Raw genomic sequence first — 27,583 nt, forward strand, 5'->3', positions numbered from 1 at the left:
TTTGACTACATTATGCAAGATGTTAGAAATGGAGTGACCTATTTAAAAAATTCCTTCATAAGGAGGATGCTGCCACTGAAAATGTTCAGGGTCAAGAACTGCATTGCTAATAAGGTAACAAGGTATAAACAAGGATTATTAATGAGAGGGCCTGACTACTTCTCCTGTGCCCAGGATAGTCTTTCAGTATGTGACATGTCTTTGAATTACAAAGTAGTATAGGACAGTTGGTGTGTGGCTTTTTAAAGCATCTCTTTCTTTTGTATGTTGCATTTTCAAACAATGAAAGTTCATCACCACATGCAGTATAGGCACTAGAGAGAAACTAAATTTTTAATCACTGAATCAGATAAATTTAGCAATTGTAGATGCACATAAGCATTCAGAATTGGACTTCTAATTGTATATATGACTTGTATTACTGTGTTCACTAAAGACCTCTAGTTCATATATATCTGAAAGCTTAATATATACAGTATTTGGACAGGTGAAGGTTAGATAATAGGAAAAACAAGTGTGTGTGTGGGGGAGATTTTAATTTCATTGAATTTTTTTTTTTATCTGGAATAGAATTCTACCCCCTTTGTTGCCTGTCTTTGGAAACATTTCTCATCATGTTAGTGGTACTGTTGGGGTTATTTATGGACAAAATAATATCCAGTCTTCTAATTTTCCATAGTCTTAGTGGACTGTAACTGTAAGGCTGAAGCATATTCTAATCCTTTGAATTGTGTCCCTAATATCTGAAGCTTCATCAAAAAAGCTGAAAACTTGTTTGTAGGTTGCAGATTCTGCAGTGGAATTGCTAGCTTCTAACAAGTTAGCATTAATGACTTTACTTTGAAGTCAGAAGTAATTCCAAAGCTTTTAGATGCCCAGAAACTCTAAAAGTATTCTTATAGCTTTAAGAAGTAGCAGTTGTTTTTGTTAATACATGCACACAAATAGTCAAGAAACCAAAGACTTAGAATACTGTTCCATCTGCAGTGGACATTCATTTATTTGTGTGTACAAAAATAAATGCTTATGTATAGCTATAATTTTCAAAGTACTTGAGAACATAGCATTAAAATTAGTGTCTCTTCTTCACACATTACTGTTATCATTGTTCTGAAGGGCTAAGCACATATTTAAAAAAAAAAAAGTAGTTCTGATATCAATTGGTTTCAGAGTAGCAGCCGTGTTAGTCTGTATTCTCAAAAAAGAAAAGGCGTACTTGTGGCACCTTAGGGACTAATAAATTTATTTGAGCATAAGCTTTCGTGAGCTCAAGCTCACTTCATCAGATGCAACTCACTGTAGCTCACTAAAGCTTATGCTCAAATAAATTTGTTAATCTCTAAGGGCCACGAGTACTCCTTTTCTTTTTTTTCTAATATCAATGTGTTCTGCTTAGCCAAATGGGGTTGAAACTTGAGAGATCTGCGGTGGGAATTATAGGAAGTGGAGCTTCTTAAATGGGGATAGATGTAAAGAGACTGGTAGAGTTCTGATTGTAGTCTGGAGAGGGTTTCATATGGTTCCCCTCCCCCCCACACATTGGCTTCAGCAGAACCTGAGAGATTATAAATGGTCTTGATATGTCTGCTTGGGTTGGGTGCAGGTCTTTTTTCTAGCGTCCATCTACCCCATCTCAGCGGCACTTCTTCAGTGGCTGCTTTAGGATATCTGCAAGAGTTGTGTCACTATATAAACTAGAATTATGAAGGTTTAAAATGGAAGAGAAAGTAGGATTGTTTAGAAGATCTCTGGTTACTCAGTCTCTGTTGTGTTAGGCAAGGGGAAACAAGGCAGGACTAAATCAGTTGCAAGATGGACACTGAGTTTGAAATCATAGAATCATAGAATATCAGGGGTGGAAGGGACCTCAGGAGATCATCTAGTCCAACCCCCTGCTCAAAGCAGGACCAATCCCCAATTTTTGCCGCAGAGCCCTAAATGGCCCCCTCAAGGATTGAACTCCCAATCCTCGGTTTAGCAGGCCAATGCTCAAACCTATCTCAGTCTCACTGGCCATCTCCTGATTCTGCTCTTGTGGGAGGAGGGTAGTGTGACAATGGCCTACATATCAGAGGTAGTTACTGCCATCTTTGAGTTGGTGGTGGATGAGGCTCCTAAATTTGCATTTGTAGTGATAGTCCTGGTTGGATGACATTGTAGAATGTTCATTAGCACCGCAGCTGGGCATTTGGTTGAACATAAACTGAGAAGTGTGGCTGTGCTGATTTGCATTTTACTTCCGAAAGTGGTCTCCAACTCAAAAATTAATCTGATCGCGTGTCCATCTATTGAGAGTCCAGGGAAGGTGTTACTTTGGATTTAATAGAGGTTGCCCTGTTTCATGGCAGAATCCCTAACTGAGAGCTGCGTTGATTGCTCTGGGTGACTTCATTGTCAATGTGAGCAATTCATCTGGGTTAACTCAGGTGTTGCTGTGTCACCACACATAACTGGCCATACTCTTGAACTGTTTTTTGCTTTAGCTTTGGAAATGGGCAGAATGGAGGTTGGACCTCTATCCAGGACCACTTCTGCCTTTGTTTTGAGCTCAGGATACACATATCTTGAGCCAAAGGGCCTTCTTTAAACATCTTTTGACTTCCTATTTCTGAGACAGATCAACATGTAGCCCACAGACCACTGTTGTAGAATACTAATGATCTTATGTCACTTATTTTTGGCATGGTGTCTCCTAAATGCCATCTCCCCACGTTTTGTTTTTATAAGTTTCCTTTGTATGAAGATGGCCTGGGGCAGATGAAGCATGTAGAGAGTTAGCTAGTAGTCTGGTGGCAGATGTTCCCAGCTAGATCATGTATGCAGTGTAGTTGTAGCCCTGTCAGTCCCAGGATATTAGAGAGTCAAGGTGGGTGAGGTAATATCTTTCTTCAGACCAACTTCTGTTGGTGAGAGAGACAAGCTTTCAAGCCACACAGAGCTCTTCGTCAGGTGAGACAGATGGTTACATAAAGAATTTTTGAAATCTCATGCCATGGCACTGCATGAGAAAATTTCTTTGCCTCCACCACATCAACTATTGTTAGGACACTGAAAAATGTATTTCTAGTAGTGGACAATTTGAATTTTTGCCATCTCATTCAGTAGCAAAGTAGAGTGTTTTAGAGTCTTAGATTTGGAGCTTGCAAGGCATTTAGTTTTTGTTTGGATGTTAGTCCAGTTTTTTAATGTATAGCTTTGTTGATGTAGTTTGTGTGTGTATCCAGTGCTGTGAATGAATGTCTTAGATCAGTCATAATCTCTATTTTAACTATGGGAGCCCCCACTGGAAGGCAAAGTTTTATAAATTGTAAGTTAATTTGTAAAGGGCATCAAGCCAATATTTTAAGATGTACTTTCAAAAGCAAGGAATTACATACACACTTTAGACAACTACTATCTGTTTGCCAGTCTAAGCATAAGTCATCATATTGAAAGTTCTTATGCATCTTGAAGAAATATAGGATATTTCTGTCTTTGCTGGCACTTGTGGACTTGTTGCTTTGAACTTTTTTTCCTAAACTGGAGTCAGAACACTGGTACCAATAGTCTTACTACAGAGAGCCTATAGCTACCTATAATGGAGAACGGACAAGAGACCAAGTTTAATTACATCTCCAATCTTTAGAATTAGATCTGTAAGAAAGATCTGATTTATTTGTCTACATTTCCCTGAGGAAATCTCTCCTGTGCTTTCCAGTGAGATGTGGGGGGGTCAGACATTTAATTTCCCTTTCTCTTGGAACTCCTTTACGTATTGAGAGGCCAGATTAGTCTAAGCATGGAGTTGGAAGTTTTGCGTTGGTTTCCCAATCTGGAAAATAGATAATACCTGCCTAGTTAACAGGGACAGTTGGGAGGATTAATTAATGTTTATATATTGCTTTGAAGATTAAAAGTGCTGCATGAGTTTTGTTTTCTTCATCTTTCCCCAATCTTCTGTGACTTTCACTGTCTCCCTCCAAAGACATTACCTATCAATCACCATTGTAGCTGAGGTCAACTAGTCAGGTCTTATTTTGGAGGCCATAAGCAACACACGTTAATTGTCCTGGGAGACTAAATGACAGGTAACTTACGCCATATCCTGGCAGAGGTTTAGGAATATGAAATCAGGACCAGCCTCTTCATAGTCTTTTGAAGAATGCAGTGGGATTGAACTTTGAGACCATTTAAAAAACAAAATGAAAAGCTTTTCATGCATACAGTGTGAGCAGTAATTATTTACATATACGGTTACAATCTCGGACAGAAACACTTAAACTGGAGTTGAGGTTAAGAAAGTAGCTGTAAAGTAAAAACACACAGGAGAACATTGCAGTCTAAAAATCATTAGAAAAATTCCAAGTTCAGGTTAACTGAAATGCCACATATTTGAAAGTTTTTAAGATGTTCCTAAAAATACCCACTTAAATCTGTCTCCCCATAACTCTCATTGAGCTTAATCCCCAACCAGATGACAAGTTTAGCCAATGAGGAAAATCATCTGTTACTAGCCATGTAGGTTGCATACACCTCTAGAAAGAGACAACTAACTGGTGTATCCTATGAACAGTCTACATAGTGTGAGTGCTAACTGTTGTCAAGTAACAGTTGCATATTAACTAGGGCTGTTAACTCACGTGATTAACTCAAAAAAAAAATCGTGATTAATCACAGTTTTAATTGCATTGTTAAGCAATAGAATACTGCGTGAAATGTATTAAATATTTTTGGATGTTTTTCTGCATTTTCAAATATATTGATTTCAATTACAACACAGAATACAAAGTGTACAGTGCTCATTTTTATATTATTATTTTTGATTGGCACTCTAAAAATGATAAAAGAAATAATATTTTTCAATTCACCTCATACAAGTACTGTGGTGCAATCTCTTTATTGTGGAAGTGCAATTTACAAATGTAGATTTTTGTTTTGTCTTGTTACTTAACCACTTAAAAACAAAACAGTGTAAAACTTCAGAGCCTACAAGTCCACTCAGTCCTACTTCTTGTTCAGCCAATTGTGAACACAAACAAGTTTGTTTACATTCATGGGACATAATGCTGCCTACTTCTTATTTACAATGTCACCTGAAAGCGAGAACAGGCTTTCGCATTGCAAGGTATTTACGTGCCAGATATGCTAAACATTTGTATGCCCCTTCATGCTTCAGCCATCATTCCAGAGGACATGCTTCATGCCGATGATGATCATTTAAAAGAAAAAAAGTGTTAATTAAATTTGTGACTGAACTCTTTGCGGGAGAATTGTATGTCCATTTTACCCACATTCTGCCATATATTTCATGTTATAGCAGTCTCGGATGATGACCCAGCACATTGTTTGTTTGTTTTAAGAACACTTTCACTGCAGATTTTACAAAACTCAAAGAAGGTATCGATGTGAGATTTTTAAAGATAGCTACAGTACTTGACCCAAGGTTTAAGAATCTGAAGTGCCTTCCAAAATCTGAGAGGGATGAGGTGTGGAGCATGCTTTCAGAAGTCATAAAAGAGCAACACTCCAATGCGGAAACTACAGACCCTGAACCACCAAAAAAGAAAATCAACCTTTTGCTGGTTTCAGAGTAGCAGCTGTGTTAGTCTGTATCCGCAAAAAGAAAAGGAGTACTTGTGGCACCTTAGAGACTAACAAATTTATTTGAGCATAAGCTTTCGTGAGCTACAACTCTCTTCATCAGATGCATGCAGTGGAAAATTCAGTGGGGAGATTTTATATACACAGAGAATATGAAACAGTGGGTGTTACCATACACACTGTAACAAGAGTGATGAGGTAAGGTGAGCTATTACCAGCAGGAGAGTGCAGGGAGGGAAGGGGGATGACCTTTTTGTAGTGATAATCAAGATGGGCCATTTCCAGCAGTTGACAAGAACGTGTGAGGAACAGGGGGGAGGGAATAAACATGGGGAAATATTTTTACTTTGTGTAATGACACATCCACTCCCAGTCTTTATTCAAGCCTAAGTTAATTGTATCCAGTTTGCAAATTAATTCCAATTCAGCAGTCTCTTGTTGGAGTCTGTTTGTTTTTGAATTTTTTGTTGAAGAATTGCCACTTTTAAGTCTGTAATCGAGTGACCAAAGAGATTGAAGTGTTCTCCGACTGTTTTTGAATGTTATAATTCTTGACGTCTGATTTGTGTCCATTTATTCTTTTACGTAGAGACTGTCCAGTTTGGCCAATGTAAATGGCAGGGGGGCATTGCTAGCACATGATGGCATATATCATATTGGTAGATGTGCAGGTGAATGAGCCTCTGATAGTGTGGCTGATGTGATTAGGCCCTATGATGGTGTCCCCTGAATAGATATGTGGACAGAGTTGGCAACGGGCTTTGTTGCAAGGATAGGTTTCTGGGTTAGTGGTTTTGTTGTGTGGTGTGTGGTTGCTGGTGAGTATTTGCTTCAGGTTGGGGGGCTGTCTGTAAGCAAGGACTGGCCTGTCTCCCAAGATCTGTGAGAGTGATGGGTCGTCCTTCAGGATAGGTTGTAGATCCTTGATGATGCGTTGGAGAGGTTTTAGTTGGTGGCTGAAGGTGATGGCTAGTGACGTTCTGTTATTTTCTTTGTTGGGCCTGTCCTGTAGTAGGTAACTTCTGGGTACTCTTTTGGCTCTGTCAATCTGTTTCTTCACTTAAGCAGGTGGGTATTGTAGTTGTAAGGCATCTGACTCAGATGATGAAAATGAACATGCATCGGTTTGCATTGCTTTGGATTGTTATATAGCAGAACCTGTCATCAGCATGGACGTATGTCCTCTGGAATGGTGTTTGAAGCATGAAGGGACATATGAATCTTTAGGGCACTTGGCATGTAAATATCTTGTGACGCTAGCTACAACAGTGCAATGGGAATGCCTGTTCTCACTTTCAGGTGACTTAAACAAGAAGCAGGCAGCATTATCTCCTGCAAATGTAAACAAAGTTGTTTGTCTGAGGGATTGGTTGAACAAGAAGTAGGACTGAATGGATTTGTAGGCTCTAAAGTTTTACATTGGTTTATTTTTGAATACCTGGGTCTTTTATTTATTTATTTATTTATTTATTTATTTATTTATTTATATATATATATAATTCTAAATTTGTAAATTCAACTTTCACGATAAAGAGATTGCACTACAATATTTGCAATGGGGGAATTAAAAAGTACTTTTTCTTTTGGGGTTTTTTTCAGTGCAAATCTTTGTAATCAAAAATAAAGTGAGTTGTGCACTTTATTCTGCATTGTAATTTAAATCAATATATTTGAAAATGTAGAAAACATCCAAAAATATTTAAATAAATGGTATTCTATTGTTTAATTGTGCGATTAATCACAATTCATTTTTTTAATCACTTGAAAGCCCTAATGTTGCCACAAATCCTGGATTGCCATCAGAGTGATGGTTAGGTAAAATACTAATTCAGTTGTATTAAGATCAGTTATTTTATATTTTCAAAAGGACAAGTCATCAGCTTTAACAAAGGATTTCAAATTGTATGCTTTAGAAAATGTTTACAGCATTGTAGGCATGCATGAAATTTTAAAGATCAATAGAGACCCCTACAAGGACACTATAGAAACTCCCTGCTGAGAGACAGTTTAAGTAAAACTAAATTTTGTGCGTAATTTAGGCAAAAAAAATTTAAACTTTGACTGTTTTGTGATTACATAGTTAAACTCCTCTGAATATAGGAATTTCACAGTGTAAAATTCCATTGCAACCTTAATTACCCAGGGACAGCACTTAAAACAAATGCAGTAATTCCTTGAAATCACCTGCTAGGAATCAGTTGGAAGAAGTTTCATTAGCTCAATGTTAGTCTTAATTATGTGTGTGTGGTAACATGCATGAAAATTACTTAAATTGAGAAAATCTATTGCCCCTCTAAGTGCTAGTGATAATCTCACACTGATAAATGGCATCTGTTTTGAGAGCATGGATTTTGCTTTGTGTTAGGGCTGTATGAATCAGTTATTTTATCATTAGCCTTGTTAAATAAATAAAATCTTATACAGGTTCCACAATACTTTCCTTTTCTCACTAGGTTCAAAGACCAGTATGTTCTTCAAACCATTTTTGGTTCTTTTATGTAGCATATTGAAGATAGATCAAATCACCTTTTCAAAGAATTGACACAACCCACCTTCTTTCAGTTGAGAAAAACAAAGGGAGTAAATTTTCAAAGCTCTCTGTAGCATTTTAGCATTGTGACTGTCATTACAGTCAGAGTTGGCTGACTAAAACTGGCACAATGCTTTGAAAATATATCCCACAAATCAGCTTTTAGCCTGTAACTGGATTTTTTGTTCGTTTAATTCTTTTGAATCTTTGCTAACTCAGCATAGCAGTTTGAAGATCCCTTTGTGCAAACAAAAAATCTTGATATACCTAGTTCTCTGTTTTTAAGTAAAGGTAACTTAGTCCAGGAACAGAGTATAGCATATAGGAAAATGTCAGGTATTCAAACTGTAAGATGGTCCCAATAGCACTGTTTTGTAAAGTACTTATTAATTCAGGAATTTCTTTCAGAACACTTTTCTTTGATATATCATCTCCTAAAAAAGAAATATGAAAGGAAAGATATGTAAGCAGTATGATACTGGAGCTATTTTTGGTGAAAACACCAGCACTACATATGATTTAATAAAGACTATATATCAGTCAAATTACTGATTATATTACAAACAAGAAGTAAATTCTGATGTTTGTTCAGAGTACTAAAATCCCAATGTTGTTAACTTAAACATCTTACTACACACCTCTGTACTTCATTTCACAGAGTTGACTGATTATTTTTGCTTCCATATGCAAATTTTCAAGCCAGAGATACCCTTCTTCGGTACATATTTGCTATGCCAGAAATACTGAACTTTGATGGACATCTGCATGTCTAATCTAAAATCCCCAACTTACTTGGAATTTTGTTTTTTAGTGCAGCTTGAAAATATGCTTATTGTAGATGTCTCATAGCAGAGGTATGATCATCACTGATTTTAAATTAAACTGGATCTTTTAAACTAGCTTGTGTTGCATAAAGTTAAATAGGGGTAAAATACTAGCCTTGTCCTATGGAACTAGTTACTGGGGGGAGAGGAGTCTGTTCAGTTTCACAGTGCACTATTGTACTGATAGCCACAAACTATGCAACTGTTCCTTTCGAGGGGCAGGGGAAATAGTCTGAGTATATGATTGTCATGTTTGATATTCATCCTAGTCATATGGATTTGATTTGTTTTAGACGAGCGAAAACTTCATAGTGGCATTTACAATGGTACAAAACCAAATCCTGTCCTGTCACTTGACTTCTCTAGCCATTTGACTATTACTGCTTAGATTTGGAATTCTAGATACTGCATTTCTTAAACTGTGAGAGCAGGATCAAGCCACTGAAATAAAGTGCAAGATTCCCATTCACTTCAGGACTCCTATTCACTTCAGTGGGAGCTGTTTGTTAGGTGACTAGATCCTTTTCACACAGTCCTGCTCCCTCTTCTGCAACATGTCAATATGTTTCATAGGGCATGTCTTACACTAGCAGCGTGCACCACAGTACTGCACCGTAACTCCCTTGTGTGGATGCTGTGGGCACGAACTGAAAGGTTCCTGCCCCATAGTCTGACATGCATGGCAAAGCACACCAGCCCTTAAAGAATGGGCTCCTGCAATGTGTATATTAGCACGGTAGGTTTGTTTTCTAAGCAACAGGGCACGTGCCTCAGGATAGGCTCAGTTCCTTAAGCTATTCTTGAATTAAAAGATGATATGCTCTTAGAATATGAGCTAGTCAATGGACAACTCATGGGTCTTTAAAAAAGGATGTTGGGCATTTTTTTTAACTATGATGTCTGTTTGTTCTCTCACAGTTGTAAAAATTTAATAATAGATTGCTCCTTTGTGCTAAACAAATTGGATGGGAAACAAAAATAGATAAGCCACTATCAGTTGGCCCCATTTTATTTTAGCAACTCACTCCCAAACAAACATAAAAATGTATTCTATGTACCAAAATGTCAGTCACATCACCTTTCCCCCCTTTCTGGTCTCTTTGAGTTCATCCACCTCAAGTGTTCGGCCTTTTGCCCTTTCCTGTCTCGGGGTGAAATCTCATGATTCTTTCACTCTTAGAACCAGGACCTGGGTACACTCTCCCATGTACACCAACCAGTTGCCATTCTGCAGGTTTCAGGAACTTGTGACCAGTGATAGTGACTCACAACCGTCTTGAAACAAAATATTGTTATTTAATAGTTGGAACAAAGCATTAGTGAAAAAGGATTTTATAGCAACAAATAGCCTATGTACATATTGAGTCACATCTAATTTTTCACTTAGCTTTTAGTTAAGTTAGATAAGAAGAAAGCTTATGTTACAGGAACAGAACCAATGGCATTCACCTAGCCAGTCTAGATCATCATGTGTCTTTGGGTCTCACTCTGTTTCTTTTATTTCAAGCTGGTTTTGGCATTCCAGAAAGAGAGTGGACTAAAACTATTAAAGCTACTCACTCTAACATTGTCTTAATAAACCTTGAGTCTAAGCTGTCAGGTGACTATTAGAAAGGGCCTCCTCTCTTTTTCCTACGACCTTGTCCACATGGGAAAATTGACTAGCAATAGCTCTTCCGTAATTGTTCTCCCACGGACATCCCATTCCAGAATAAAAGTGATTTTTTTTTTTTTTATTTTGGAATAACATCCACATGGGGAGCTATTGAAGAATGAGCTATCCCATCATTTCCACATGTAGACACAGTGGACAGGCTAAGTAGATAGAGTTGTGCTAACCAGGGAGACACTTCAGGTGAAATTTCCCCCCATTTATGATAGACTACCCCTCATATAATGAGAGATCCAGGTAGAGAAATAATAGTTATTAAACAACACCTCATTGTCAAGTTGTTGTTAAAATATTCTATATTGTATCTCCTTTTGCATCTTTGCTGATTACAAAGGTATGTGTTTACATTCTGATCTTGGTGCCTTGGATCACTGGGAACAAACTGTCATAAATACCGGATTGTGGTACTGACGATTAAATCAGAATTTAGGCAGAGACTGGTTAGATAGGACACAAATTCTGCTTATACACTCCTTCAGAAACCATGGGGAGGGAGATTTTAAATTTCCAGTGTGCCAATATAGTGCAGGCTGTGCTTTCTTGCCAGCTATTTGATTTGTGGCTACATTGACTAAGGCACTACGTGGACAGAGATTGTGCATTCAAGGACAGTGCACATATTGTGGAAGGAAGACATCCAGGTCCTGTTAGCTGAGTAAGAACATCACTCACTATGAGAGAGGACTATGTTGTTGTTAGCTTTGCAAATATCCTTTTTCTAGAGCCATCAGTGTTTCCATTTCTACAGCCCTTACACAACATTTTGAGGAGAAGAAAGTTGGCTGGTTTATCATGGGCAAGAATGTTTTGAAAATAGACTACTGCAGCATTTTAAAGATGAAATTTGGGAACCTCTGCTCTGTATTTTTAAAGACCTTTAAAGGTCACTGTTATCCCTGTCCCTTCCAACTCTGACAACTAGTGCATAGAGATGCTAGAAAAATATTTATAAGTTGTTGTTTTTTCTTTAAAACTTGGGCTTCTCAGTTTATATTATGTAAAAAAAAAGTGCCTGGTGTCAAAGTACTGTAGAATGTATTGAACTATACCACTCACTCCCAACTTCAGGAGCCAACCCTAGTGGTTATTTTGGAAGCAGCTCACTCATGCTTGAGATGTAACAATATCCTCAACTAAAATTGTAGAGATTTTTTTTTTAAAAAGGCTAGGGGAGTTAATGGAAACTCAGGATAAAATGGGAGGAATTTGTTGTATTCAAGATACAAGCAGTTGTCTTAGTACAAGAAGAGACCACTCTAAAGATCAATAATGTTTTTTTCTAAATAAATAATTTTAATCAACATAAGAAACCTCTGGAACTTGTTTTGCAAGCAGTTGAGGCATCTAAATTAGAGAAAAATTTTACACATTTTATAAGAACAAAAATCTGTCCCACTAAGTGGTATAAATCATTGAGCCACCAGTACTCCTTAGTTTAGACCATAAAATAATCGGTGATGTGATAAGAAGAAATTTGTCTAGGATGAGTGGACAAATAAAACGGATTACAGGGAATTTCTACTTTCCTCTGAAGCATTAGCTGACATTGATGGATTGCTTTTGGAGAGAAGAGACCAGATGAAATGTCAGTTATAAAAACAGATTAGTAGTTCTGCCCACTTCTAATTTTTTTGGTTTTTATTATAAGGCATAATATAGCCATCTATGAAAAACAGCTGATTTACTCATGTGAATGTTTTACTAAACCTTGAGCCCTACAAGAGCAATGAGCATTCACTGGCTTGATCATAACTGTAATAACACAAATGTAACAATAAAAGAACAACTCCAAAATAAAATTTGCAACAAAATAGATGGCTGTTCGGGAATGGGCAAGGAATTTCTTTAAGGGGTATTTACTATCTATAGAACTAGTTTGTATCTCATTGCGATCCATGAATCAGGTTGCTGGTTTGAAAGTCCTTCTACTCTTTGTTTGTTCTTTTCTGTTCTACTTTTTAAAAATCTTATTAGCCTAAATATCCTTCCAAAGTCATGATGCAGCAAATTCTCTCTGCTTGTTCTCTCCTAATCATTTCTAGTCAGAACTTTATTCATCATTTAATCTGTCTTGCTTTGCCAAGTTACTAATAACATTTTACATTTGCCAAACTAAGGTTCACTGATGTTGGTCTATAATCCTTAAATTTTTTTCTTTTTCATTCAGATGCAACCAAGAATGAGTAAGTGCTCTAGACACCGTTTCTAATAAATCACAAATGCATTAATAACCCTGGAATTCGCAAGGCATGACCTAAGACACTAACAGCCACTAGATATAGCAACTGGTGCTTAACATTGGAAATGTCCTTTGTTAACACATTCCCAGGAAATATTCTTAGGCTTATCAGGGGGAAATGTCAAACTTTTGATAATCGGGTTTCTAGTAACTCCCTAAATTTAACTGCTGGCCAATTTCTTCTGGCTATTTTACATTGTCTGTTCTGTTTTTCTCTCAAACAGATCACAGGATGTTCATTTAGATAGCATGTGATTCTGAAACCAGAAATCATTGGCTCATAGCTGTATTCTTGTGTGTACTAATACACACACGGAATATTGTAGTGTTCGCTAGTAGCAAACACTGTTTTTCTAGTTAAAGTTTTTAAGAGATGCTTCCATTTCATTCACTGATACTCCAAAATAAAAGCTTCTGATAAATGTATGAAACTTCCCATGCTTGGTCTCAGGTCAAAAGCAATTTTTTCCCTGCACCCTGAAGCTTAAGTATGTGAGCTGTATAACTTTACTCATATATATTCTATTATAATAGAATTTTTCTATTTGATGTAGCTAAGTCATCAGTGATCTATAATGAGAACCACAACATTATGACTGAAATATTATATTTTTTAAAAATTAGCATTTAACTACTGTGATGGGGAGTGTCCTAGAAATATTATTGCTGGCATGAAAGAGAGCTCCAAATCTAGTAACTTTCAAAATGAGCTTAAATTAGTTTCCAGTACTACACCTGCCAGACTTCACTTCCCCTGCTGATTTTTGTTCTTAAAAAGACAAAATTCAATTGTAAATGTGCCTCTCCATCCTGTTGTGTGAAAAATGCACCCAGACAAAAGGGTGAAACTCTCTACATAGGAAGTGCTGAAGTATGCACAGAGTAAACCAGAAATAACATATCCCATTATACGGAGGTTGGGCCTTCTAATAATAGAAGGTAGAATCATAGAATCATAGAATATCAGGGTTGGAAGGGACCCCAGAAGGTCATCTAGTCCAACCCCCTGCTCAAAGCTGGACCAAGTCCCAGTTAAATCATCCTAGCCAGGGCTTTGTCAAGCCTGACCTTAAAAACCTCTAAGGAAGGAGATTCTACCACCTCCCTAGGTAACGCATTCCAGTGTTTCACCACCCTCTTAGTGAAAAAGTTTTTCCTAATATCCAATCTAAACCTCCCCCATTGCAACTTGAGACCATTACTCCTCGTTCTGTCATCTGCTACCATTGAGAACAGTCTAGAGCCATCCTCTTTGAAACCCCCTTTCAGGTAGTTGAAAGCAGCTATCAAATCCCCCCTCATTCTTCTCTTCTGCAGACTAAACAATCCCAGCTCCCTCAGCCTCTCCTCGTAAGTCATGTGCTCTAGACCCCTAATCATTTTTGTTGCCCTTCGCTGTACTCTTTCCAATTTATCCACATCCTTCTTGTAGTGTGGGGCCCAAAACTGGACACAGTACTCCAGATGAGGCCTCACCAGTGTCGAATAGAGGGGAACGATCACGTCCCTCGATCTGCTCGCTATGCCCCTACTTATACATCCCAAAATGCCATTGGCCTTCTTGGCAACAAGGGCACACTGCTGACTCATATCCAGCTTCTCGTCCACTGTCACCCCTAGGTCCTTTTCCGCAGAACTGCTGCCGAGCCATTCGGTCCCTAGTCTGTAGCGGTGCATTGGATTCTTCCATCCTAAGTGCAGGACCCTGCACTTATCCTTATTGAACCTCATTAGATTTCTTTTGGCCCAATCTTCCAATTTGTCTAGGTCCTTCTGTATCCTATCCCTCCCCTCCAGCGTATCTACCACTCCTCCCAGTTTAGTATCATCCGCAAATTTGCTGAGAGTGCAATCCACACCATCCTCCAGATCATTTATGAAGATATTGAACAAAACGGGCCCCAGGACCGACCCCTGGGGCACTCCACTTGACACCGGCTGCCAACTAGACATGGAGCCATTGATCACTACCCGTTGAGCCCGACAATCTAGCCAGCTTTCTACCCACCTTATAGTGCATTCATCCAGCCCATACTTCCTTAACTTGCTGACAAGAATGCTGTGGGAGACCGTGTCAAAAGCTTTGCTAAAGTCAAGAAACAATACATCCACTGCTTTCCCTTCATCCACAGAACCAGTAATCTCATCATAAAACAATGTAAACAATGTAGACAGTAGTTGACTATCACTTTTAACAAGAGGACTGTAGAATGCAAGTGAACTTACGTCAATTGCATACTCTTGTCTATGCTACCCAATTTTTTCAACAAAAGTCAGGTTTCGTCGACAAAACAGTAGAGGTGTACACGTGACAATGCTCCTTCTGCTGACAAAACTCTCCTGCTTTGCTGACAAAATAAAACCACCTTGATGAGCCGCGTAGGTTTTTTTGAGGCGAAGTGTCAAGTGTAGACACCATGCTTGGTTATGTCACTGTAAATGGCCTCCAGGAGGTGTCCCACAGTGCCCATCCTGACCGCTCTGATCAGCAGTTTGAACTTTGCTACCTTGCACCCAGGTACACAAGTTTCCACCCGTCCCTCTTTAAAGGCCTGGGAATGTTTGAAATTCCACCTTCTGTTTTCTCGGTATGGAGAGCTCACATCGCATCTTCCCAGCTGACTGTGGCGGCTCCTCGCAGCAACTCCTCCCCCCCGCTTCGAGCACACCCGAGTTGTTGGATCTGCTGTCACTGTGGGGAGAGGAGGCTGTGCAATCCCAGCTCTGCTCCAGTCGTAGGAACTTAGATACCTACAGGCAGATTTCTCATGGCTTGTTGGATAAGGGCTAGAAGTGGGACATGCAGCACTGCCGTGCGAAGATAAAGGAGTTGAGGCAGGCATGCCAGAAGGCAAGGGAGGCAAATGGTCTGTCTGGTGCTGCGCTGAAGACCTGCTGCTTCTATAAGGAGCTGGACGTCAACCGTGTTGGTGACTTCCACCTCTCAGAGCCCCGTGGATACTTTGGCAGGGCTGGAGGCAGCGAATAGTGGACCTAACCCCAAGGACGAAGTCATGGACAAGGAGGCCAAGTTGGAGGACAGCGTGGCACACAAGGCAGGGTTGTCCAGTGGCGTGGCGAGTCAGGACCTCTTTTCCACTCTGGATCTCTAGCCAGTCCCTGAAGTCTATCTGTGGCGTGCAAGATGCAGGAGAGAAGAGCCCTGGTAAGTGATCTTTTTGAGTTGATGCTGCTTGGTTATATGCGGTCCTTTGCTCTGTATCTTCTAGAAGTGGGTGAAGGGATTGATATGTACAAGACTAGCTGTGTTTGAGTGTGCTCCACATTCCCTTGTGCAGCTAAGCAGTGCAGCGGAACAGTGTGTAAATGCCCACCAAGATTTCACAGGTATCCTCCAGAGAGAGCTCTAGGAAACTTTTCCTGGAGATAATCCTGTGCTAAAGGTTCCTTGGCAGAGCTGCTTTGTTCCTTCACCCATTGTAGAAAACTTCTCCCATGTCACTCGGCAATCAGTTATGCTGGGACCAAAGTGTCACATAGGTAAGCAGCACAGGGACTGGGTCTGAAGCCGCACGCATGCAGGAGATGCACCCTTGCATTCCTGCTCACCCTCAGGAGTGAGATATTGGCTTCAATGACCCATGCCTGTGGGAAAAGGTGGCAGAATTTACAATATTGTCCCTAGTCACCTGCACTGATCCCCTTAAAAAAACACATAGACCCTTTGCCCTTTCTTGAATGCCAAACCTCACCCAGCCCAAAGTCACCATGTTTAGGGCGTTCACTGAGATGTGCGCTTTCTAAAAGATAGCGTGAAAGTGATTCGTTTGTCAAAAGAGGTATTTTTACTATAATGATTCAGTACTGTGTGTGTGAACTAACAATCATGATTCTGTGTATTGTTTCTTGTGCTTCTGCAGATGTGGCCTTCAAGGGAACTTCCTACGCACCTGCAGAGTGCCTCTGCCAGATAAGGAAGCAACCAAGGCAGAGCAAGGAGCGGTAGTACCGGGAGGTACTCCAGTCCTCAGAGGCCGAATAAAGAGAATGCAAGTTGTGGAGAGAGACCCTGAAGGAAAAAAATTTAAAAAAAAGGCAGGACAGAAAGGAGAGTGAGGAGCACATTGTAAAGAGCCAAGAGTGGATGATAAAAGTGATGGAGGAGCAAACAGAGATGTTGAAATCCCTAATCATGCTCCAGTCAGAACACATGCATGCTCACCCCCCTCTGCAGCCAATACAGAACTGCTTTCAGTACCCTCCCCAAACTCTTCCCACACGTTCCTTGTAACTTCCCAGAACATTTCGGTACCTTGTTCACTCCATCCCGTCAGATGGCTTCCAAAATGATAGCTGGACTTACGCATGGCTAGGAGAGCCTACACTGCCTTGCACTCTTATCTCCCCTCCCACCAAGCTTTTTGTATGTGTGTTGCTAATTGGTATTAAATAAAAATGAACTCTCTGAAAGATAGCTGCCTTTATTTGTCTCCTTCATATGGTGGTTGCTGCTGGTAGTAATACATAATGTGCATTTGATTATTTGCCGACTACAAATCCCAGTCAGGAAACATCACAATTTTCATGCAAGGCGGCAAGTTAAGAAAGCATGTCAGAGTGCTGTAATACTGGGACTCATTATCAAAATGTTGCCTTAAAGCCTCCATCATTCAAATAGCCCCCTATTGTGCCCCTCTAATAGCCCTGGTATCTGGCTGCTCAAATTCAGCAATCAGGCGGTCTCCCTCTGCGCTCCACTCTGGGAGAAACTTTTCACCCTTAGCCTGACAAATATTATGGGGCGTGCAAAATGTTTTCCTCATTTAGGTCTAACCTTCCATAAAGGCATTGCCAGTGCACTTTTAATCTGCCAAAGGCACGTTCCGTGGTCATTCTGCACCTGCTCAGCCTATTGTTGAAGCGCTCCTTGCTGCTGTCCAGGTTTTCTGTGTAAGGCTTTGTGAGCATGGCTGTAAGGGGTACACTGAATCTCCCAGGATCACGATGGGCATTTCAATATCCCCCACTGGAATCTTCTGGTCTGGAAAGAAAATCCCTTCTTGGAGCTTTCTGTACAGGCCAGTGTTCCTGAAGATGTGTGCGTCATGCACTTTCCCCAGCCATCCTGGGTTAATGTCAGTGCAACTCCCACAGTGATTTACAAGCACTTGCAGTACCATAGAGAAGTACCCCTTTCTATTGATGTACTCTGTCACAAGATGGTCTGGGGCCAAAATTGGATTATGCATGCCATCTATTGCCCCTCTGCAGCTAGGAAATCCACAAAGCCACATAGTGGAAATCCACAAATCCACAAAGCCATCCACTGTTTCACGCACATTGCCAAGAATCACAGTCCTTCGTATCAGGATGTAATTAATGGCCCCGCACACTTGTGTTAACACAGTTCCAAGAGTCAACTTCCTGACTCTAAACTGATTCATGACTGATGAGTAGCAGTCTGGAGTTGCCAGCTTCCACACTGTGATTGCCATGTGCTTCTCCACTGAGTGGGCATCTTTCATTTTGGTGTCCTTATGCCGTAGTGCTGGGGCAAACTCTGCACACAGTTCCAGGAAGGTGGCTTTCCGCATCCAAAAGTTCTGCAGCCACTGCTAGTCGTTCCAGACCTGCATAATTCCAGACCACTCAGTGCTTGTTTCCCGAGCTCAAAAGTAACGGTCCACCATCTTCAGCTGCTCTGCGAATGCCAAAAGTAATCTGCCGTTTCTTTGCCTGGCACATAGCAGGTCAGGCAACTCTGATTCCTATTCAGATTGGGAGCTCATGATGTTCTGCATGACCATCCACGATGTGTTCATAACAGTGAATGCAACAGTAGAGAGCAGTGTGGGCGTCTATCCTTTCAGACAGAGATGTTGGGTGCATGATAAACGGGCTGTTGAAAAATGCTGCAAAATGCAGTCTGAAGCCCATGGAATGCTGAGAGGCAAAGAACTGCATCATGGGATGTTGAGCATGCACCCATGATGCACTGCAATCCACTCTGTCTTCCCACAACTCCTAGCTGCAGAAGGTGGCAAGTAGCACAGTGGGATAGCTACCCACAGTACGCTGCTCTCCCCGTCGATGCTAGAACACCAATTGTGGACATGCTGTGATGACGGAAGGAGCATAGTGTGAATATGCATAAGCGATGTAATTATACCAGTTTTTGATTGTCAGCTTAATTTACATCAACAAAACTCTGTAGTGTAGACAAGGCCTCAGACTCTCCTTTGGAATGGAGTAACTCCAAACTTGAGATGAATATGCTTTCAATAAAGTGACTAACTCAAGTCTAGAGGATAAGAGGATCCTATCAAGGCTCTATTTTGTAGCCTTGTTGCCTAATGTACATAGCTGTGCTGGTAGCATTAGACCATTTACCTTATAAACTGCAATTGCAGAGGTCTCAATAACCATTTTATTGAAAGTTATTGCCTGTTTTGAGACAAGATCCTTATTTACATGTTCGCTATCTAAGAAATCTTGAAGAAACTGGAAAATATTTCGTTTAAATTGTTCAGCTTGATTTCTGCTGAGTAAAGTGTTTACATATTTATTTTAATGATTTTGGGGAAAACAATACAAATTGTCTACTTAGTGCAATTCGTGCCTCACTTCTTTCTTTGAGAAGGCAAATGCCACCTTTCACCACTAACTATTAGGAAATTGACAAATGATTGCAGTAAGGTCTGCTATCTCAAAATAATCTGTAATCAGCTGGATAAGCATTTACATGTGTCCCTGATACCCGGTCTATTCAAGGTAATTGAAAACAAATTGTAAGATGTTTCCACTCACACAGTCATCTGCTGCTTTTATGGTGATTTAATTGTTTAGGGGTCTATTTTTTTCAATGTAGGAAATATTTGAAGTTAAAACATTTTGTGTACTGTAACTGGTGACATGCATAAACTTCAAGGGTGAAAGTATTCCATAGCATTTATTCTGAGATACTGCTGGCTATGTTAAGTGTTTTGGGGGCAGACTTTCCAAACTTCTCAGAGTCCGTCAGTTCCCTTTAAAGATAATGAACCTAATTGGGAACTCAGTTCTTCAGAAAAATCTAGCCATTAATACTTTTGCTGACGTGCTAGTGGTACTGGCAGAGCATTACCTCCATGAACTGTGGTCAGCCCCGGTCTCAACTCACTCTGCAGTGACATACATACATTGTGAATGTGTTAGAAACTAAAGGCCTTTTCTCTTGGTTGGAGGGGGGAAAGTGCAATTATTAAATTTTGCCATATGATCCTTGAATTGCTTAAATCATACCCTCTAAGTAGACTGCTTGTTCGTCTTCAGAGCTGGACAAATAAATAATATAAATAATCTTTTGAAGCACATCTTAAATGTGATTATCTTACTTAAATATGTTCCTTTTGTCTTTCATTTCAGGACAGCCCAGAAACTTGCAAGATCTATGCCGAATTAAAATCCGCCAGTGTATAGGCCTTCAAAATCTAAAACTGCTTGATGAACTACCCATTGCCAAGGTCATCAAAGACTATTTAAAACACAAGTTTGATGATATCTGATATCCATGAAGAAAAGAACTCTGAGCAAGCTTAGTTATATTCCAGATACTTAAAGAGGCTTGTTGCCTTGCACAAAGTATATCCTATGCAAATTCTGATTTTTCTGTAAGTCAGAAGGCAGGTATACACGTCCTTGGGTTTTTTATACCACATGCTAGAAGGTCTTAATTTTTTGGTTTCTTGGTCCAAGTTTACAAGGTCCAAGCTTTCTATACAATATTACATTTTAAAAATTTGTTTGTTTTTTTTAAATGAGGCGTGCAGACTTGCAATGGAAATGGAACATAGCATATTCAAAGGAAGTGATTGGTTCTGATTGGCATGCATAGTATTGTAAGCCATCTGAGCGATTGTTAAACAAAATGAGTTTTGGAGACTAAGGCACCAGTCCTGCAAAGGGACCCATGTGGGCAGACCTTTATGTCCATACAGTCTCTTTGATTGATGGGACTTTGTGTAGATGTAAAGCTCTGCCCATGTGTATCATTTTGAGAATCGTAACCATGGTTTCCTGGGATATACTGTACAAATGCCATATGGAAACTTTTTAAAAATACAGTCACCCTGTTCAATTTTAAAATGTATAAGTTGGCTCTTTTTATACTGTTCTTTTCCTAATTACCGTAGTTTGGATGTCCATAAATCCAGGATCTCTGCTTTCCTGATATTCCCCGTAAGTGGGCTATTGTTTGTAACTATATTTTTAACAGTGACAGTACACTGCACAGAGTCATACAGTCTCTATTTTTTACATTAAGTTAAGGGGAAACAAGTTTAGATTTTGAAGCCAATGTATTCTGTTTCTCATACAGTGCCTCCTGTGCAATAATCTTTCTAATGTATTTTGTCCATGATTGTGTGACTTTTTCACCATTTCTTACTTATCCTCAATGTATTATTTGTGAAAATAGGAACTGCGGCTTTATTGTAGCATTGATACAGCAATGCTATAATGATGTGTCAGTTGCTGTTACAATCCCTGAATTTGTTGAATGTATAACTTAGCTGTTTTATTTCCCTTTGAGATGAAATTTCGCATACAGGTTGTTAGGTCAGATCTTTCTTTAAATTGCTATTATTTGGCTAAGTATTTTAAAGGGGTTACAAGTTTTTTCGTTGCGTTCACCTTTTGGTTTTGATTTGCTTGAAGTTGACTAGGATGTAGTCTCCATTGATAAGTGCACATAACCCCTATTAATTTGAGTGTTCCTTGTGCACTGACAAGAAAATAGTCCCCTTAGCATTAGATTTTACAAACACTAAGTGGGTTCTTCTTAACCTCAAACCGGCGAGTGATTTCAGTAGTTAAATTTGACTTTTCTGTTTTCATCATAAGCATTAATTAGACCTGATAAAGAGCCTGTTCCTAGTTGTCAATGGAAATAGAAGGCCTCAGCACCAAACAGAAATGGGCCAAAATGTGCAACCATTTTACTGTTTTCATTTTCAAGGGATTATAGAGTCCGTATAAAGTTCTTGTCAATGTTTTCTACTCCTGCTTTGCCATTGTAGTGGCTCCAAAAGAGCCTTTATAATAGCAGCAGCTCTCTCATACTAGTGATCTCAATGGAAGCTGGGAGATTGGGGAAACCATGTTGACTCTTCATTTTTCACACTGTCCCTTTCAAAATGTTACATAATTTTTTTTTAAAAGGGTGAAAGCAAGGAAAGTAAGTACATTTAGATTAACTCCGCTGGTTCATCCCTAATTGCTTGAAGCCAGGGATTTGTAGTTTCCTCAAGCACGAATCTTATTGCTAATGATGGATGCACAGGAACCATGGCAGCAAGGATTATCTCACCCTATTGTGCCTAGCCTTGAACAGGTTTCCGAACAATGGGTGATTTTAGAGACTCAGTGGCTCAGAGAAGGGGTAGCGGGATGTGGAGCTTTTCATCTCTGACTCACCAATTCAAATCAAACCTGCTTCATCAGTGACCAATAGTAAATATAACAGCAGGTTGTAGGAAGCGAGTTTGTCCACTGTCCACACCAGTCACCTCAGTTGTTGCTAATGTGGACCCTTATTGGCAGCCTTAACAAAGAGGTCAGAGAATAACTGGGCAAGTCAACTCTCCTCTCTATATAAGGCTTCCTCCAGGTCATAGCTGAAGCACATTGGTGGCATTATAGTGTGTGGGGGGGAGGGAGGGAAAGAAAGAGAGAGAGAGAGAGAGAGAGAGAGCTGTTCAGGAGTACCTTTAATGAATACTCAAAACACCTTAGGGGCTGATCTCTTCTGCTTTAAGTTCTGCAGTACCTAGGCATAATGAGGCATATTAGGGGTGGGATGGCAGCTCTTAACTCTGAATCTTCAGTTTTGTTACGTAGAAACAGAACCTTAACATTCTTTGTTTTTAAATATTTAATATTGTTCATCTGCTTTCCTAAGTAACTTGTTTGGTTTTAAACCATTTCTTCCCCATCAGTGAAGGTGCATTTTTACAGGAATCTTTTCTGAAATAATTTAGACTATATCTTAGTCAGAATCCATATTAAGATAAATTATTTGTTCTGTCTTGCTGCTGTGACTTCAGAAAATTATGAAAAACCTTGCTGGTAAGAAAAATGTTATTTAATGAAGAAGTGTGTCATTCCATTATTTATTGAGTGAGGTTTGGTATTTTTAGTAACTGACATTTAAAGGAAACACTTTTACATTTTAGGCCAGTGCAAAAACTTTCTTTAAAAAAAATAAATAAATAAATAAAAAATTGCAGAAATCTAATCCCCTTTAGCAAGGCTAAATTGTCAAAGGACCTGATCCAAATCCCACTGCTGTCAATGGAAAGACTTCCACTGGGCTTTGGATCAGGTCTGAGGGCCCCGATTCAGCAAAGCACTTACGGTCTTACAGATAAGCTTGTGCTTGAGTAGTCCTCTTGGCCTCAGTGGGACTATTTATATACTTAAACTGTAGCACATAATTAAGTTAGTAAAATACAGGGTTTATTCATCATTCAAGCCTAACTAGATTTGAATGTTGTAGATCTATTCTGTTGTCACTCTCCTAAATGGGTATAATGCACAAGTAGTTAGAAAACACAAAAGTGATTTGATTTTTCCATAATCTTTTGAAATAGAATCTGGAAAGATGAGTACATAATATAAATGTATTACATATCCTAGTTCCATTCCCTTAATATACTTGGTGGTCATTTTATTGAACCTTAAAATAATAATAATAATAATAGTAAAATTGGCAAATACACCAAAGAAACAGGCAAGCAAAAGATTCTGATCATTAATAAACTGCAAACCTCATCCTTTAAAAACAAAGCAGAAAGATTTTTGTAAATATGTGTTTATAAATGTACAGCAGAGTAAGAGTGTGTTTTTTAGATTATTTAATTACCTTATTTCTAAACTATTTACTACATTATAGACAATACTTGTTAGTTTAAAAAGCTTTTGAGTGTTTTGGTTTTTTAATTCATCATCAGTCATGCTTGGAATAACTCTGGCTTCCTTGGGATAGCGTGGAGAATTTAGTTTTCTGGCTATAGTTGGAAATAACAAGAGAACACATCTGGACAAAGAGGACTAGTGTGATTAATTTGTCATACAGACACCCTGAAGCAAAAGAGAACGTATAGTTTGTTTACCAGAGTGGACCATATGGAAATTTTAAATCTTAACTTCTCAATAAAGTTGATCCAGAGCCCAGAATGTCACTGGGACAAGAGCAATTTACAATTTTCCCACAAATCTAGCTTCCATGCACCTTTTTGTGTTATCAGTATCATGATGTACTTGTTCTTCTTTTGTAATGTAAGTTCTGCTTTGGGTCAGTTTGAATTTTAAAAATATTTAAATCTGGTTAAAATCTTTTGGGTTTATGTTCTATTTATTTCTAATCCAATGTTTTAATAATGTAGTATCACTTTGCAGCTTTCCCTCAATGTCTGTCCTTCCTGAAAACCCTTAATGCAGTCATGACAATGGATAATTTAATGATGTGTAAACTTAGCTGTTGAGGCTCAGTTCTGCATTGAGAAATGAATGCAGATCACCCTGAACTTAGTGCATTGCGTCAGTAAATCTAAAGGCAAACTTGGGCAGTCAGGGCTGGACTGCCAAAAGGGGATCAACCCAGCCTCTAACCATTTCCATACACACGTTTCTATACACTCACTTGCATGTACAAGCTATAAAACTTACACCATCCTCATCATCTCCATGTGCAAATGAGTGTGCAAAAAATGATGGCCAAATAGAAGTCATGTCTTGCAAATGGATCTGTCAGTATGCAATATATATATACATATATTTTTAATACTGGAAAATGGAATAAGCAAGGCTACCTCTGAATATATCATTCAGGTGGGAACTGAGACCAAACAAACAGCTTAGGTCCATCAGGAGCCTTTGTAGAGTACAAGTTTTGACTTTTAGGGGCATTAAGAGGGTGGAGAGGGAGGGAACTGGATTAGAACCTTAATCATTGCTCCAGTAGCCATCACAAATATTACACTTTACTAAAAGCTGATGGAGAAGGGGATGTTTCCCTATTACTCAATAGCATCCCCTTGAGGCGCAAGGTGCAAAAACTGAATTTGGATGTGAAAATTCTGTGCAACACCTTACAACATGACTAATAAACTCCAAGTTGCGTAATGATGTTACTAACAGACTGGACAGATTTGGAAGACTAGTGAATTTTCTAAATGCTATGTTGTCAGTGGTGTTCCTGTTTGTTTCCTATTTCCTGCATTTGTTCAATTGTCAGTTGAAAAACAACTAATGATATACACAGTTGTTTACAGCAATAATGGGTTTGTAAGCTGTTGACAAATAAGATTATACATAGATAACAAACTCCAGTGTATCAGTATGCCTGCATTACTAGAAATTGTGCTTTATTTTATGTGACAAAGTATATTGTTTGTCGTGATGCCAGAAAAAACAATTTTTGTAAACAGTGGATGAAAAAATTGACTTATTACCAGAGGCAGAATGGCCTGCAGGGGATGGGAACTAGGAACTTTTAATCTTGAGTTCTTTTCTGGCTCTGCCACTGACTCTCTCTGTGTAGCCTTGGCAGACACTCTTCACCTCTCTCAATTCTTTCTGTTTTCCGTTTGTAGACTGAGGCTGACACCTATCTCAGGGCTTTTGAATTGTACTTTGAAAATGTAAAATGTTATACATGAGCTGAAATTTTTATCATTGCTGCTGTCACTGGCAAGTCTGAATCTTCTTCTGTTCTACTTTTTGTTGATTTCTTGAGTTATAATGTTCAAAACTAACAGTTTTTTGTTTTAGCTTAATCTCATGAAAGCAAGGAAACCTAGAAGTGTACTTTACTTCATGGAGCTGAGCTGCCATGATTTTCTCAGCCACTGGGTTCTCTAGGTATCCACGCCATGCAGGAGGAGCCATGGATAGTTGGAACCTGGAGCTGCTTTATCCAGTGATGAGATCTGTACTTCAAATGCTTTCTGCTCACTCGTTGTAATGCTGCAGGGTTTCTGAATGCTCTTTGTGGCATCCAGGGGACATGAGGGAGACTGCTGCGGAGTAGGCTGATCTCCCTCTCTGCATGAGAGGGGTGTGACCCATGTGCAGAGGGTCCCCTTTATGTATGGATATGGAAGCACAAGGGTCCTCTTAACTTGCCCATTGTTACCAAGTAGTGGAGCTTGCATCGTCCTGTATGAGATGTGTTTGAGAACAATGGGTCTACTGGAGGAAGTACCCCTTACAGAATTTCCTTGACTGTTTGGTTTTATAGAAAGGTACATTGAAGGACAAAGCTTCATCATTTTTTAAACTGTTATGTACAAAAGCTGCAAAATCGAAACTGAATAACTGTAAAGATTATGTTTACAGTTGCATTACTGTCCCATGTATAGCAAAAATTAGTAGTCATGCTGCTCTGCTGGTTACATAATAGCTCGGTTATACAGAATACCAAATGCTACTCTTATATTGGCATAAATCCAGAGTCACTCCACTGGAGTTTCAACTTTCAGCCTTGCTGCGAAAGAGTCTTTTTGAAATTTATTTACAAGGTTTTGGAGGTGCCCTGCTAGCAACTCCATAGTTAGTTACATTATAAAAAGTCCTGGGGGGGGGGAAGGGAGAGAGGGTGGAGAGAGAAACAGGATTTAGGCCTTCTCTAAAAATAGGTAGCCAGTAAGTTTAGATTGGTTTCCTAACATTAACAGGAAAGGTTTGAAATGTTGCTGTGACTGAGATTTTTTTCACGGGTTGTTGGAGCAGCCGTGGTCAACTTGATTTCTTTCACTGTATATCTACTCAAACTTCAGTGGTGAAGTGTATCCTGAGTAGATCTGTTGAAATCTGTAGTCTCTTCTTTTTTAAAACAAATAAATGAGATTTTAGGCCATTATTCCTTCCTATGCACCGAGGATTGCTGATGGAGAAACTCTTTGCACATAACCATATGCATCACTACTCCTGATGTATTCGTGTCTTCTTCATTAGCTGCCGAATTTGTACCCCACTTGTAAGTCTGCTCCTGTGCAGCCAACCACCTACTTAAGAATGCTTTATAAAAACCTACAAAATAGAAAATCTAATATAAGCTGGGTTGTAAAGTGGTTAGGGCTGTTACCCTCCTAAGATACCTGACTCAAAGCCACACCACTAAGGAAATGAAAAGTTAGGTAGCTGAACAGGACCTACAGGCCTGCCTACTCTATAGGGCTTTTCCCTGTGGATTACTTGTTTTCAGGCCCTTCTGTGGAGGAAATCCCTTCTCACTAGCTATTCTTTTACTGTCACCTGCCTCCCCGGGAAGGACAACCATTGCAAGCTGCTACACAGGTTGATGGCAGCCTATTCTCTCACCCTATCTAGCAAGAGTTCAAGTCTCCTACATCTTGTCTGTATAAACAAAGGGCAGGTACTGGTGAAGCTCTCAGCCTTTTGATCTCAGAGCCTGTTGGCTCTGGGGTTCCCTATGTGCCTCTAGCCCCTCTGATGCTGACCTCCCCAGGGTCAGTCTTCTTTCATATGTCTTCAGGGGCTGCCCAGGTGCTGCCCCTTCCAGTTTTGGGGGCCACTGACCTGCTTCACTGAAGAGTATTGAGATCTGTGTGGTGTGGGGATGCAGCTTCTCCATTCTTGACAGGGCCCTACCATGCAGGCACACTGAATCCCTGTGGGCTGGCTTCCCTTCCCATGTGACAGGGAAACCCACTATTGTCCTCAAATCCCTCCACAGGGTGGAGCTTGTCCAGCTGTCAGGGCTGGGCAGGAGTTAG

General features: G+C 39.5%; 1 protein-coding gene and 1 long non-coding RNA gene across 9 annotated transcripts in view; both read left to right on the forward strand.

The window, feature by feature from the left end:
* ASB7 (ankyrin repeat and SOCS box containing 7) overlaps positions 1–24,181 on the forward strand; it is a 48,265-nt gene extending 24,084 nt beyond the window's left edge. For 7 of the 8 annotated variants that reach the window (XM_043494602.1, XM_038418394.2, XM_038418402.2 and 4 more), the window contains one exon: positions 20,211–24,181. In XM_043494602.1, the coding sequence (XP_043350537.1) occupies positions 20,211–20,350 (140 nt within the window). In that variant the 3' untranslated portion in view covers positions 20,351–24,181. Of the gene's footprint in view, positions 1–12,773; positions 13,780–20,210 lie in introns of those variants that run through there. The other variant, XM_043494605.1, reaches the window with a different exon arrangement.
* On the forward strand, positions 14,999–17,280 carry LOC122456208. Its single transcript, XR_006274947.1, has 2 exons — positions 14,999–16,011; positions 16,727–17,280. It is a non-coding gene; the product is annotated as an uncharacterized LOC122456208 (long non-coding RNA).
* Positions 24,182–27,583: the final 3,402 nt, after the last annotated feature.

This window comes from Dermochelys coriacea, chromosome 10 (genome assembly GCF_009764565.3).
Source record: "Dermochelys coriacea isolate rDerCor1 chromosome 10, rDerCor1.pri.v4, whole genome shotgun sequence".
Taxonomy (NCBI): domain Eukaryota; kingdom Metazoa; phylum Chordata; order Testudines; family Dermochelyidae; genus Dermochelys; species Dermochelys coriacea.